Source organism: Notothenia coriiceps, unplaced genomic scaffold (genome assembly GCF_000735185.1).
Source record: "Notothenia coriiceps isolate Sejong01 unplaced genomic scaffold, NC01 NC01_scaffold00028440, whole genome shotgun sequence".
Taxonomy (NCBI): domain Eukaryota; kingdom Metazoa; phylum Chordata; class Actinopteri; order Perciformes; family Nototheniidae; genus Notothenia; species Notothenia coriiceps.
The window spans coordinates 40,136-54,958 of NW_011361141.1; the positions used below are offsets into that span (position 1 = coordinate 40,136).

General features: G+C 38.9%; 2 protein-coding genes across 4 annotated transcripts in view; both read right to left on the reverse strand.

The window, feature by feature from the left end:
• The window catches only part of shoc2 (SHOC2 leucine rich repeat scaffold protein), a 17,544-nt gene extending 11,696 nt beyond the window's left edge, over positions 1 to 5,848 (reverse strand). Inside the window, exon 1 of one of the 3 annotated variants that reach the window (XM_010785923.1) lies at positions 5,760 to 5,848. The gene's annotated coding sequence lies outside the window, so the exon portion shown is untranslated. Of the gene's footprint in view, positions 1 to 5,295; positions 5,505 to 5,626 lie in introns of those variants that run through there. The other 2 variants (XM_010785924.1, XM_010785925.1) reach the window with 2 other exon arrangements.
• A 3,534-nt stretch (positions 5,849 to 9,382) lies between these two features.
• LOC104958202 (programmed cell death protein 4-like) lies at positions 9,383 to 12,033 on the reverse strand. Its single transcript, XM_010785927.1, has 6 exons — positions 11,873 to 12,033; positions 11,478 to 11,592; positions 10,828 to 10,935; positions 10,578 to 10,688; positions 10,335 to 10,474; positions 9,383 to 10,229 (listed from the first exon to the last, which is right to left on the reverse strand). The coding sequence occupies exons 2-6, from the start codon at positions 11,556 to 11,558 to the stop codon at positions 10,169 to 10,171; spliced, it is 501 nt and encodes a 166-aa protein (XP_010784229.1). The 5' UTR covers positions 11,559 to 11,592; positions 11,873 to 12,033; the 3' UTR covers positions 9,383 to 10,168.
• Positions 12,034 to 14,823: the final 2,790 nt, after the last annotated feature.

Sequence of the window (14,823 nt, forward strand, 5' to 3'; positions counted from 1 at the left end):
GTTTTTTCATTATTCCACAAAAATAAAGAGCATTTAGATAACTATTTGTCTGTGAATCTCTACACAGTGTTTAAAGACACTTTGGAGAAATACTTAACAAATATGCAACAATAAACCACATTTTAATCTGCTTGTGAACGCTTCTGATTTAAAACTCCAACAGATTTCATATTTGTCATGAATAGCCAATAAATCAATATGTGCACTTATTGTAACCTTGTAGCTAGAGATGTCCCCGAGCCGATCCCCGATCACGTGATTTTCAAAAGATCGGAATCGGGACAAAAAAATCGGGGATCGAATTTTTTATTTATATTTTATTATTTTTTATTCAATGTTACAAAACAAAAATGACCATGTGCAAGTATTAAATTCATCCTGAGGCCTTAGTTTTGGTTTCAAATTACACAACATCATGTATGTGTTGCTTCTTTGGGGCTTGTTTTCATAGACCTGGTTGCTTATTTCTCTCAAATCTGGCAACAGAGTGGGCGCAGTGTCTAATTGTAGCAGTAAGCTAACGAGTACTGATAAGCTTTATTTTGTTTTGATCCAATGCTGCACAACTGAACTGATCCAATGCTGCTGTGAAAAAAAGAAGCTATATCCATGTTGGATAGAATATCCAATTTAAATAAAAAAATAACCTTAAGGGACAACTTGAATGCTTTTTTTCTCTTAATGCATGGCATAAAGATTGGGAAAAATCGGTATCGGCAAATTGTCAAAATCAAATGATCGGAAGCAAAAAAAGGTTATCGGGACATCCCCAATATATATATATATATACACACACACACACACCTGTATCTCTGTTATTCATCCAGCATTTATAGTGAATATATTTAACACTGCTAAAAATATTTGGAGAAATAAATCACTTCTTGCAGTTTCCCTAAAGCAAGGACCTTTACGGTCATCATTACAGAGTATGAACCTCGTCTGCAGGACCTGAATAAATCATTTTGATTGATGGGATAGTATAGGCCAGGGGTCGGCAACCCCTGACACGCGTGCCACCGTAACCAGTGGCACACTAGGAATTAGTGGAATAAGTGTGCAAAATATTAACATTTTATTTTCGGATCCTGAACGAGACCGCCGCCAGAGCGCGTCTCCCCGTTACCTGCAGAAGGAAGCCATGCACGCAACGCAGCCCGCTCTCTTTAACTCCAGGTGACTTTCTGCCGGAGGAAAGCACTTCACAAATTGCATTACCCATAAGGAGCTGTACAAATGCCGCAGTTTTTGCGTGGCTGTGTCTTTAGTTGAAAGCCCAGTGGCGATCTGCTCATCTCTCATTGAAATAACATGCTACAAAAAGGGCGACTGGCCATCTGTGTGTTCTGGAGAATCACAGAACGGACGATGGTCCTTATTATTATGCCGTTTAAACTAATTATTTGACTTTGTTTGTTAAATTCGGCATCATGTAAGTTGCGCTGACAGGTCCACACACTGCTTCCCCGCAGCGAGGCTCCCCCCCGCCCTCCTGTTGACAGTTTGCGCGCGTCGAGCTCCGTTAGCACCATGTCAGGGTTTTGGTGGATTTAATCAAGTCTTGGATTGCAGAGTATGAATGTCCTCTCGCTATTTTCAGTTGATAAATACATGTGTAAAGTTTGGGAAGCCAGGAGGAAAGCTTCCGCAATCACCTTCTCCTCTCCGTTCCTCCAAACCCCTCCCTGAAAATATTGAGTGACAGGCTGATAGTAACCTAATAGAAACATTATTATTCACTTAATCAGTGATTGAGATATGATTAAGCTAACTTAATCTCATACATTCATGGGATTTACGTAACAGTAAGACAGAGAATAAGTACCCACCCACATGCAGTATTTTTGTTTTTATATGCTGTTGTAAATACTCCTGTTGTCTGCTGTGTTCAGACTCAAGTCATGTTAGTGATGCCACATTCAGGAAATTTAGTGTCCTTTTGTTAACAGAAGACCGTTGCTAGAAGCTGCAGAAGCATTAGTTTTTAGTTTTTGAGGATGGAACAAGTTCACACACAGATATAGGGAGGCTAGAGCTATACAATTGGTTTATTTAAGTTTATAATTTAATGTCAAGACATTTATGTTATTGATTTCTGACGCACTTTCTAAATAATAAAAAGGGAGTTCATATTTATCTTACTGCACGTATTCATTGATGAAAAATAAGCCATGTGCAGTAATATAGAAAATTGAGGATGCAACGCATTGGTATGCATCGTGATATCGAATCGTTGACAGGATAATCGTAATCGAATCGTGAGACCGGTGCAGATGCACAGCCCTACCATAGACTGTATAAAACATGGATTATGTGAAACTCAAAATAGTCTTGTTTTCCTTTTGAAATGGGCGATTTATAAAAAAGTCAGTTTGATAATTTGGGGAAAAAACAGAATGATATTCACCCGGGAAGCATTCAAAAGGTGTTCCGCTTTAAAAAAAGGGCACTGCTGGCGATCACAAACACGTAAGCCAGTAATGCATGCAGTGAACAAAAAAAACATTGGCAATTCCCTCATTTTGCGCATTTTTCTGCAACATTTTGCAGGTTAACCACACATCTGAAGAACTGCTGTTAGTTGAAAACGTTTTCATGCTGGAAAGAAAGTCTGAAACACAACCTATCCACGCCTTCCTGCCACAACCGATCCACACTGACACACTTCTCTAAACAGATATAACTGCTAGAAAAAAGTGAACGATAATATACAAATGTCAATAAACCATCATTTGAATTTATGTTATGTTGTAATGATTATGGTGCGATGTAAGCTGCTTCAAGTGAAAAGAGTAAGTACAATAAAAAAGGTTATGATACCCTCACAATATGCTTCCTTATTCATGAGACAAAAAACCGCAACACTTCAACAGGTTTGGTTGGTTGTCAGTACCATGATGTGCCACTCCAAACAAATCTGTTGAATGTACCGAGCATAACCTCACACCAACTTACTCCTGCTAAACAAACATTGCCGAGAGGGTGTTGACATTACTGTAAGCCGACAGCCCCACCTAAACATGCATTCGGCCATCCACTATAAAGCATGAAACATAATAGTCACACTGACTATTTACATTTAAGAGACATACAGACCACATTCTCTACTTGTTGTATCTTTGCATGACAAACTGAGCCATAATGTCTTCTCTATTGCTACTTTGTCTAAAGCTGTCCTGCACTAGTAAAAGCAAAGCCATGGTAAAAAAGAAAGGCAGTTTTGGCTCAGGATCAGAGCTAAGTGAAAAGGTTAGTACTGCCAGAGAAATCTTTAGAAGTGGCCTTCAAAGCATGAAGTCTCCACAACAACAGGTCATATGACCTTTTGGGTAAAATAAATATTGGGTCAATAGCAGCCCCCTAACATGATAGAATGTTTGACAGTGTGTTCTGTACATAAGAAAGGTATCTGCTGTTCTTTTAGACCATCATAAATAAAAAGGGTAAAAAGGCAACAGTGATTGTAATAGGCATAACTGTGCACAAAATAAGTATTACAATTACATGAAAATATCCAGGCCAGCGCAACTGCAAGAGACATCTCAGTCTAACTGTGCCAGCAACTTCCTTTTATGGTTATACTCCCTGGTCGGTTTATAACAAACCACATGTAAACTTGTGATTGCGAATAGATGTATCCCTGCATCTAAAAGACTTGATGTTTTCTGCTTGCACCGAATGAAGACCAAACAAGATCAGAGGAAAAGTTGGCAATCCAATAGAGCAAATTCATTTCAGCTCATTAAAAGAAAATATATAAACCAAACCAGGCATGCTCATGGTTGGATTTTTCAAATGCACGCAGGAGTTTCGGCAAAACACAGTGGTTTAATACCCATAGCGATAGCTGTTATTTAAAAAAGGGGGTTCAGGATGTAATGTGCAGTCCGAGCATTAAGTAAAGTGTCTTTTATTTTAAAAACTCAACTATTTGTGGATGCTCTAAATCAATTTCCAATCTTTACATTGGCCTTAACAACTGTCTAGTATCCAGATGTGGGGGACTTATTTAAAGATGCCCTTGTGGCATATGTTGGCCAAAAGCATTGGATAATTTCAATTTAACATAGCAATTTCTCACGGACCAAACCTGCAAGCAGCATAGGGGTCCCCGTTATTCAATATCACTCATTCAGTAGATATACATATTAGGTCACACATATACACAGCTTTGGATCAAAGCTAACGCATACACACACAACCACCACCATAAAGTGCCACTACACATTTCATAGCACTTGCAAACCACATCGAGACTCATGAAGTTTCCATTAGGAACTGACAATGCCAGAGCATTTAGGCCTTGGCAGAACAGTTTGCTGTTCTCATGCTTTTGTTTGCTCCTTTTAATGCCTTTTGATTAAATAAGAAATGCAGCAATCAGAGAATGCAATTAAACAAATGTAACGAATGAAGTGCTTTTATATAACAACATGTACTACAGATTTCGATTCAGTATGCGTCTAAAAATCAGCTCCTGTGTTCATGTTGACAGTGTGCTACTACCAAACACAAAAATAACAAATACAAATAAAAGCATGAATAACCCTGCCTGTCAGTGACATGGTTATTTGTGTAATATATGGAAGAAATATCAAACGATGTGATGTGGCAGATATCAGCTACTGCTACTACACAGGACTCCACAGGACGCAGCTAGCCTGATGGCTAACGTACGTGTGCCAATGACAAATCCTTGCAAACTGATAACTGACAAAAACTGTACAGGTCAGGATGTGAAGTCACAGTTAGAGATTCATTGTTGTACATAATATGGATAATTACGATAAACCCACTTTGTGTTTTGGCACTGATCATTGGTGTGACGTGAACAGTTATCATGCTAAACATTAACCCAACATAAACTAACGTTAGCTAAATAACATCGATAGTCGTTACCCAATATGGGTAGGCTAAACTGTCTAATGTTACCCAAACCAACATTTTAAAGTGTTTGTGAGATCATATCTACAATACAAATATTCATCAAGAAATCTTTAAAAAGAGGAAAACATTGTAGCTTAGCCGACTAAAACGACTGACAACAAGGCAGGAAATAAAAGGAGCAAAGCTAAACATCAACAGCAAAGCAAACGTCAGTTATGCCCAAACGCTAACGTGCTAACGTCAGCTAGCGAGCAGGTTAGCCCAGCAGCTAGCAGCATTTTAGCGAGCGACATTAAGACTCAAACGAGTAAAAGTAACGGCAAATGTAACATTATAATACCAAGACCCATTGTTACGCAAAAAGCACGTTACAAATGGGTCGCTGATTTGCCTGACAAATTAACTCACATCCAGCGGTGAGCTTTTATCCAAGCAAAGCTAGCTGTGTGTAGGCCCGAGCATAGCGGCTGTCGGACCGACCCGTCCGCCGTGAGTCTGACCGAGAGGGAAAGGTCTGCTGCGGCCAGCTGAGCGGGCAGAAGACACCCAAAGAGAACAGCCGGTAGAGGCAGGGGGTATTCCATGAGAGCAGCCATTTAAGAAACACAAGGTAAAAACTAACTGTAACATCGTATATACAACCCGTTCCCGTGTTGAATATTAGCTGAGGAAAAAAAGAAAACACTCTGAAAAACAGCGGCCATTCCGAAGCTGAACAAAAGAGTGCGTTCGTACTCACCAGCTCAAAATGACACTTAAACCATAAACACGCCGCAGCGAGAGACTGGAGGGTGTGCTATCCCTGGCGTGATGCGAAACCGTGCTGTGGGGCTAAAACGACCACTGTTAATGTGATAATATAACTGTTTTACCTTCAGAGGTGTGACTCCGCCATCCTTGCTGCTTCCTCCTCTTTTCCTACACTGCTGCTCGGCTCCCCTCCCTCCCTTGCCACCAAACTGCGTCATTCGCACGCCTAACCAATGTTATCACGAGACTTTGAAATACAATCAAATATTCCTAGATAAACATTGACTTCATTTACATAAATATGCTACACAAGTAAAATACTTGTTTTTGTGTGTTTTGTAATAAATAATAAAATTACACTTGTATTCCATTACAACAAGTAAAAAACCCACAATACAAATGGCGTTTAAACATCCCCTACAGGGGGATGATTACTGGAAAGTAATTACATTTACTTGAGTATTTTTATATTCTGCTACTTAATACTTTTATTCCACTATTTCTCAGATGAAAATGTTTTAGTTGTATTCCACTAGAAAATAGCCATTCAATTAATGATGACACTATTATATCAAAGAGGCTGCTAATCAGCAGTTTGTAAAGTAATATCATAATCAGAATCGTTTTTATTACCCACTAAGTTTAAATACATGAAATAACGAAACAAGTATAATGTTCTCCACGTTGATCAGATAGAATATCAAAGATATCAACCTTCAATTATTGTCATCCAATATTGCTTTCCTGTATACAATGTATAATATATCTAAGAGCGTGTTGATGCCTTTACTCTTTTTCTTTTTCCTAAGTGAAGTTTAAATGCAGAACCTTTAGAACAATGCTCTGAACAACTTTGTGTTTGCTATGATTTTCCCAAAGAATCGAAAAATCCAAGTTTATACGAATATCATACAAATAATTCTAATTTGAAAGTAGAACCGCTGGATCCAGAATTTCTCATATTTCAAACACAAATATTAAATTTAAGCTGCATGGTTACTGGGAGTTTCACTATTCCTTATCATTTGGGTAAATTAATACATCTCGGTTGGCTTCAAAACTAGATGTACTTGTATGTACACACCTTAAACTAATATTTAAGATAATCAGAGAAACTTTCCTCTTTCAGCAGAGGAGTATGAAACCCACATTGTAGAGTTACAATGTTCACATATGCACAATAAAACGGAAACATCCAAGTAAAATAACAACTAGCACATGTATTAAATACTTTTCAGCCACTGTGAACTAAAGACATAAAGGAGTAGACAGTAGGCCTACAAGTTGTCATCTATAAGACAGTGGAATATAATAATACATGGAAATAAAGTTGTTAATCTCTAACTACATTCACGTCATGGAAGATATTACTACAACAATTATGCAAAACGTTTACATTGGGACATATCGTCCGCTGTTCTGCCTGCAGGTGTCAGTGCAGCGCTGTGCCTGATAAATAAGAGGAGAAGAACGTCACGTGATTCTCACGCAAGCGTTGGCTTGACAACCACCGTAATCTCTTCCTGTTGCTAAAAGGTGGGCTTTTTTTTCTTCCAATTTTTTATGATTTAAATGTGTTCACAAACGACACAGTAAATATAAATAGGCCTAGGTGTATTGTCAGCTTTAATAATTGTATTTGACTGGTAGTTTGATAAAAGAAAGATACCGCTACTATAGCTGGGCATATGTTGTGATAGTACGTACTAAAGCTAGCTAGTGTTTTGAGCTAACGTCGGCTGTTATCCTATACTTTACGGTGTCGGTAAGTGTCGGATTTTAACTCGTCGAACGAAATTACGTAACATCGGAACCAAGGTGGAAATTGGGGTCGAATACAAATATAAATTATAGATAAAATAGATAAAATATTGAAACAGCTACGTATCAGAATCAAAATACCTTTATTCGTCCGACAGAGGGAACATTTACTTTGTTACAGCAAAAGTGAAGAGGCAAAATATTAAATAAGAGTCATGCATACAATCTTAAAGATAGCAATTACACAAATTACAATTCACCAAGGTACCCATTTAAAATAAATAGATACATTAGTGTAACATGTACATGTGATGTGATAGCAGCCAGATAATAGCATTGAAAGTAAAAGTATTTGCACGGTTATTACAGATTTAGTTACATTTCTTACATGTTAAATGATTATTATTTCCTCCAGGATGGTTAAGTGTTTTCTTTGTCTGAGTTTTACTTTGTTGTATTGCCTTACTGATGTTACTCTGTTTACATATACTGATATTAAACTAGGTAACTGTTGTAACTTATCCCTGCGAAATACATTTAAAATGTTATCTCACTATCCTCCGTGTTCTGCATTAAAAATCCACTAAAGAATACCCAGCAACATTAACAGGTATCCTGATGAACCCAGTGTCACGTTTTTAAATGTTTGTCTGCTCTTTTTTAACCAGAGCTGCTTGCATTAGCAGACACTAAGTTCAGTGCCAGTAAAACCTTGGTTTCATTAATGTATGTAAGATAAATCTGGTTACATTTAATAAACTTAAATATTTACCTTTCAGCAAGCCACAAGAAGACACAATGCCAGAAGTCAAGTCAATATTCAGAGAAGTTCTGCCTAAACAAGGTGGGTACCACAGCAGCTAGCTATTTGGACAGCAGCACTTACAAACAAAAGGCTGTCTGCGAAACTCAATACATGTGAACTGTTTAGAAATGTGCAAAAGCTTGCAAAATTAGTCAGTGATGCTCTGTGCCCGCTCTTTACAGTCTCTCTTACAGCTCAAAACCATTGACATTGTTGCTCTACAAAAAAGTATATAAATGAATTGTAGTTCATGGCGTTAAAAGTGCCATAATTTCTCACAAGTAATTTATGGGCAGACCGACAGATGTTACATTTCCAGATGTTTTAATGAGTGATGCAAAACTGACCATCAGTGTAAACATTTTATAAAAACATCAGCAAACAATTATGTAATGATTCACAACTGCAAATATCATGTGGTCCTTAAAATACTAAGGGTTGGAGGCTCCTTGAGTGACACAATTTAACTGCAGACCTGTTTGCCAGTGATGCTTTCACATTTGTCATTTATTTTAAAGTTTTTAGGTAGAACTTTTTCACTGCTTCTGTATGACGGACTACCATCCAGCCAAGTCTTAATATGTTTGCATTCAAGCCAAGATTAGTTGATGATAATTGATGTTGTGTTCTATTTTGGCAAACTCCACAGGGCAACTTTCCATGGAAGATGTGCCTACCATGGTTTTGTGTAAGCCAAAGCTGCTCCCACTCAAATCAGTCACACTGGAGAAACTGGAGAAGATGCAGATGGAGGCTCAAAAGGCTGTCAAGCTGCAGGAACTGGCAATGAAGGAGCAGAATCATTAGATGATTGATTGGAGGACTCATAACAACATGAATGGTCAAACTGGCATGAAGTCCCTTCTGATGGATGGCACAAACCCAGATTTTTACGCACGGCAAGAAAATGTTTTTGTTAGAACAGTCAAAATGTCAAGAAATGTGTGATGTTTGGCTTCACAGGGTAGATAAGCTTAGAAGGGAGTAGCAACCTGAGCTTAAAAAGTCCTTTGCTCTTTGAAGGTCTAAATGTTTTATTGTTGATTGATCTTCTGCATGTCACCGTTAAGGATTACATCTATCGCACTTATTGTAAGTCGCTTTGGATAAATGCAATGTAATGTTATCGCTTGCCAGTGTGGTTGGCTATTAAGACCTGTGCGCTTCATGAGATTTTCCATGTGTATTACTGCATCTGTGATTTGACATTAACAAGAACATCTTCCTTATCGAGTGAATGAAGAGCAGTTTATTGGTCAGATCATAGAATAAAGCTGTAATACTTTATATTGTGTCAATTACAAATGCAGCCTTAGGTTGTTGAATAGTGATTTAATGAACAAACAAGGAGCAATATGTGGTACATTTCACTCCCCAGTATAGGTATAAAAATAAACACTCAAACACAATTTTGTGAAGTTATTTCACTGTTATTTGTTTTTGAAATGTACTCGTGTCTTGATACCTTCAATTAAAAACATCTTTGTGTGATTGAAAGGGTAGAAAGAAATAGCCAACACAGCATAGAAACAGCAGCTAAATAGGGAGACAGTATTGCATTTGACCCTTTCTTTATTTTTTAATAACCTTTTATAAAGCTTTTGACACAAACCAGTCATCTTTGTACAAACACTGCTTTCTACAAAACACAAAAGGAGTGGCAGTGAACTTATAAGAAAATACTGTACAAAACAACATGGAATGACTGACACTGCAAGGTGTGGCACTTTAAGGGTTAGCTTATGTAAATGTTTGTATTGAAACACCTTGAAGACAGTGCTCTACTTCAGGGTCAATCAAAAGTGCAGTCGTTTTTTTAAACACCCCACCTCAATTTCAGAAATGTACATTATTTTGACTGTTAGAAGGGAACAATTCACACCCAACTATTTTGGAAAATATGCAAGTAAAAAAGGTAGCTCTATCCTCCGCTTTTCAGGACATACGGCACATGGAAATGGCTCCTCAGTAACTTTCGTGTTTCACAACACCACCATCTCCCTCGCTGACAAATCTCTTCCGGCCTCTGACAAAATACAAAAATAATCAACATTCAGTTATAATTTCTCTATTTTAAACAGGAGCAAAGTGTTAAGTGTGTGTCTGAGAAAAAACAATAGGCTGCACTTACCGACAGGGACAAAGATCTCTTAACTTTACATCAATGATTCCCATAACGAAGCTCTTATCAACAAATTGCTCCAGGATGTAGTATGCGCGAGGGACATCAATGTTGATTTCAGCAATGTCCATATAAACTCTTTCAAAGCCCTAAGAAAAAAATACACTATTTAAAACAGCATCTTCCAAGGATAGCAAACAATGAGCTGCTACATGGTGCAGTGCATCACTCAGACACCAGGTGGCGCCTTACCCTTCTCATTTGGTCCACAGTGATGACAGAGGAAGCAGAGAGAGACTTGAGAAGCTGCAGAACCATTCTTAATGTTTTCTCTCCTTTGGACTCCAACACCAACACTATCGCCTGAGAAAAATAAAAGTATCCACAGCCATGCATTAGTAATAAAAACATTGGCTAATATCCTATATGCTCGTGATAGGTGATGCTTTAAGGACAGACTGAATGTGGGCTGTTCCGTCTAAAACTAAAGCAAAGTGTTTACCTCATAGACAAACTCATGGTGGAAATGTGGGACCTCCAGATCCCTCAGGCACCTCTCAGCCTCCTTACTGTCCCCAGACAGGATGTACTCCTTCAGCAGCAGGTTCACCTGACAGGACAGAGGAGACGACATTATTTATAACTGAAATTATGTTTTAAACAAAAAAGCAATCAGTCGTTATTGTAAGGAATTCTTGGACTTTATTTTGTGATAAGGCTCTGTTGGAACAATAGATGTTCATGAAGCGGATATCACACCTACTTTTCTTAGAAATACCCATCTCAACAGAAAGTAATACTGACATCTACATCAAGAGTGTTTCAAATGTATTATTGTGTCTTCTTGAGCATTTGAAAAAAAGACCATGTTCTTTTTTAGTAACGGGGATTCACATTGACATGTTAGGGCGGAAATATTTGCGAAAAATTGTTAAATTAAGAGTTCTTTGGAATAAATGAAGAGTGAGCATTTTCAACCGTGTGCTACTTTTCACCTGGCCATCAATACGTCTTTCTTATATGTTGCCCTCGTCACTGTGGTGAAGTTACCAAACCATTTAAAGCTTTATAACAGAAAATGTTTACTTTCACATACATTTATTGGTCATACAGAAAATGTCCATCATCTGTGTGGTTGCTTTTGTAATGTACCTCTTTGATAAGCTGTATGACAGGCCTCTGGCCCCCGCCGGCCCCCCACTGGTTGTCTATGCGTAGGCCCCCCCTACTCATCTTCAGCAGCACTGCTGCCCGGTCGAGTGATGCTCTGCAAGACAAAAAAAGTTGTTTGGGCCGAGTTGTCACACTGCCTTTCATTCTTTACTGTCCCACTTCTCCAATCTGCTCATGATCACACTGTTCTCTACTTGTATACAAAAACGCAAACAGAGAAGCTTTACCAGATCACATTGTTGTTTTACTGAAAAACACGTTGGGTACGACTTGATTCCTTTATGTGATCTAGAACTGTTTGAAACCCTGACATAATGTTGCAGGATTTCCATGATAAAAGAGAAAATGTACTCATGGCAGTAACAATCACATACCTTGTGTATTGACAGTCAACTCTGCCTTTGAAGCCCTCGATGTAACTCTTGGATAATATGTTGTCGCTCACAGCACGTGCAATGAATTGGCCCACCAACTGGAGAATTAACACAAAAGGGAAGTGTGTTAACAAAACAAAACAAATTTCAAGGCAACATGTTAAAAAAGGCTATTTATAGAGAACTGTTATTCTGTTAAAGCATTTCCCCTTTAATGTGAGTAAGGCAAAAGGTGACAGATAAAGACTGTAGATTAAAGTAAAGCACTTCGTGTTCACATATCACTGACCCTTGTACAGGAAGTTTTCAAGAACAAAGTGAGGAGCGAACATTTTGTTCAGAAAGACACTTCTGTTTGAATGGCTCACTATTTTAGTCTGCAAGTCATATTTAAAAATCATTGATTATTTAAATGTTTTATTTACTTACTTAAGTATGTCGTTCTACCACAGTAAATATAAAACAGCTTTGTTGCATGGGAAAGCAGGACATTTTATTCACAATGACTTCTTTAATAAAAGGGAAAAAATGTTGTTACTCATTGTTTGACCAAAATCCCTAAATACTTTCATTTTGAAGAACTAGAGGTCCAACAAAAACATGCCATGCTCGATGACTGGCAGTCACGCGTACATGTTTGTTTACAGTAGTGCGAGCGCATGATTCAGGGAAACGAAAGAGCTGTCTTTGCTCTTCTGGCCACCACTAAGCCTACGCTCATCACTGATCATTGTTCCCCTTCAAACAAGAGGCAGCTCAGTCTCCTTTGACCCGTGGCTGTGGCTAGACTGGCAGGCACATGAGGAGAAAGAGAGGAGTGTGAAGTGTGTGTGTGTGTGTGTGTGAAACCGAGAAAGAGAGAGTGAAAGGGGTGAAGGGAAGGCGGTTGGGGGCAGGGCAGAGACATAATGCCCCCTTAAACCCACAGAGGAGGGACAGAAATGACAAGTGAGCCCCAATGAGACGGTGACAGGAGGGGTTGGACGACCAATAACCCTTTGCCGTCCTATGCTGAGCTTGCATTTTGCGAGCGCAGACAGACAATGGACAGAGATCTCATGTCTATGCAACACACACACACACACACACACACACACACACACACACACACACACACTGTGTGTGTGTGTGTGTGTGTGTGTGTGTGTGTGTGTGTGTGTGTGTTGCATAGACATGAGATCTCTGTCCATTGTCTGTCTGCGCTCGCAAAATGCAANAGGCTAAAAAGTCAAACAAACCTTTTTTCACAAGATGTTTCAGTTACTATTAATACAAATATCCAAATGTCTTCATGTGTTGTTAGTAGGGCCGGGACTTTAACGCGTTAATTAAGATTAATTAATTACACAAAAATTAACGCGTTAAAAAAATTAACGNGGAGGGGTTGGACGACCAATAACCCTTTGCCGTCCTATGCTGAGCTTGCATTTTGCGAGCGCAGACAGACAATGGACAGAGATCTCATGTCTATGCAACACACACACACACACACACACACACACACACACACACACACACACACACACACACACACACACACACACACACACACACACACACACACACACTTTCAGCCAACAGGTCTGACGGGTCTTGTGTGTTTACTGCAGAGTGACTGACATACAAGCCTCTTTTTCACATCAACCTGACCTGGTTCGTAAACAGCAATTAGGAATAACTTAAAAATCCAGACTATCACTAAAAGAGCTGTGAAAGGATTTGGATTTCATGCTCTGGATGACACATTTGTAAATGATAACAACAAAAAACCCATAGAGCTACAGTAGTTCCACTTCTTTTCCTAATTGCTGTTTACGAACCAGGTCAGGTTGATGTGAAAAAGAGGCTTGTATGTCAGTCACTCTGCAGTAAACACACAAGACCCGTCAGACCTGTTGNGAATGTGCAGGCCACCGCCGCCAGATACACCTCGATTGGGAAGTTGAGACACTGAAATAGTTCAGAAGGTGTGGTGAAACCAACTTACCGGATCAGCACAGTAATTGCAGGACTCCATCTTTTAAACAAATATTTATGTCTGGATTCTCAGAGAATCTGAACATTTGTTCCATCTGATAGATTTTCCACACCTTTTCAGTCCAACAATTGTATTGTCTGGTTTAAGCCACTTAGCAAAAGCAATATTTGCAAAAGATATTTCCTAGCTGTTACCTCGAAGCCCTATGTTATGACTCCTAGTAGTGCCACCTTAGTGTGACATGTTGGAGGAACACTTCATTAAGGGCCTCACATTCTTTATCCCAAAACATTCTTAGTTAAGGGGACGTCCAAAACCCATGGGTATGGTTGCCTACTTGTGACAAAAGTAACCTTTTAAATAAAAGTCGGAGTACTCAGTTATCAGGTTTCTCTCAGATAAAATCACATGTTATTGATAGACTATATGTGATCAGCGCTTCATGTATGTTTTGAATACTGACACACTGATTATGTTCCAACATGCATAGTAAAGTGACTTCTCCTCCCCTTTATACATTCTACACTTTACAGCCATTGGACCCAGTGTGAAGTTTATGTTGGTGTTGGGTTTTCCCTGAACAAGTTCCCTGTAAAAACAGAGACTCTGGTCGCTGGTCCGAGTTAGGACCCCAGTCTGACACACACATGGAACTGTCAGTCAGGTCTGTGAGCTGGAGAAGCAGGAAGCGGAGGAGGAGGAGGGGCACTGGAAAACATGCAGTTGCAGCTCAATGGTTGCAGAAATCAGACTCCTAGACATGACAGGCTGAATTTACAACCTCTTATAGCTATGATGTTAGAGGAACACAAAGTGTCAAGCGGTATGTGCGCCGGTTAGTTAGATGATAAATAAACAGTAGGTGGTACTTGTCTTTTCATTTTTAAAGTTAGTAATTTTGTAGGTAAATGATCTAGCAAAACTAATAGGAGCGGTGAAACAACCACTATTAGCATGCTTACAATGCATGATG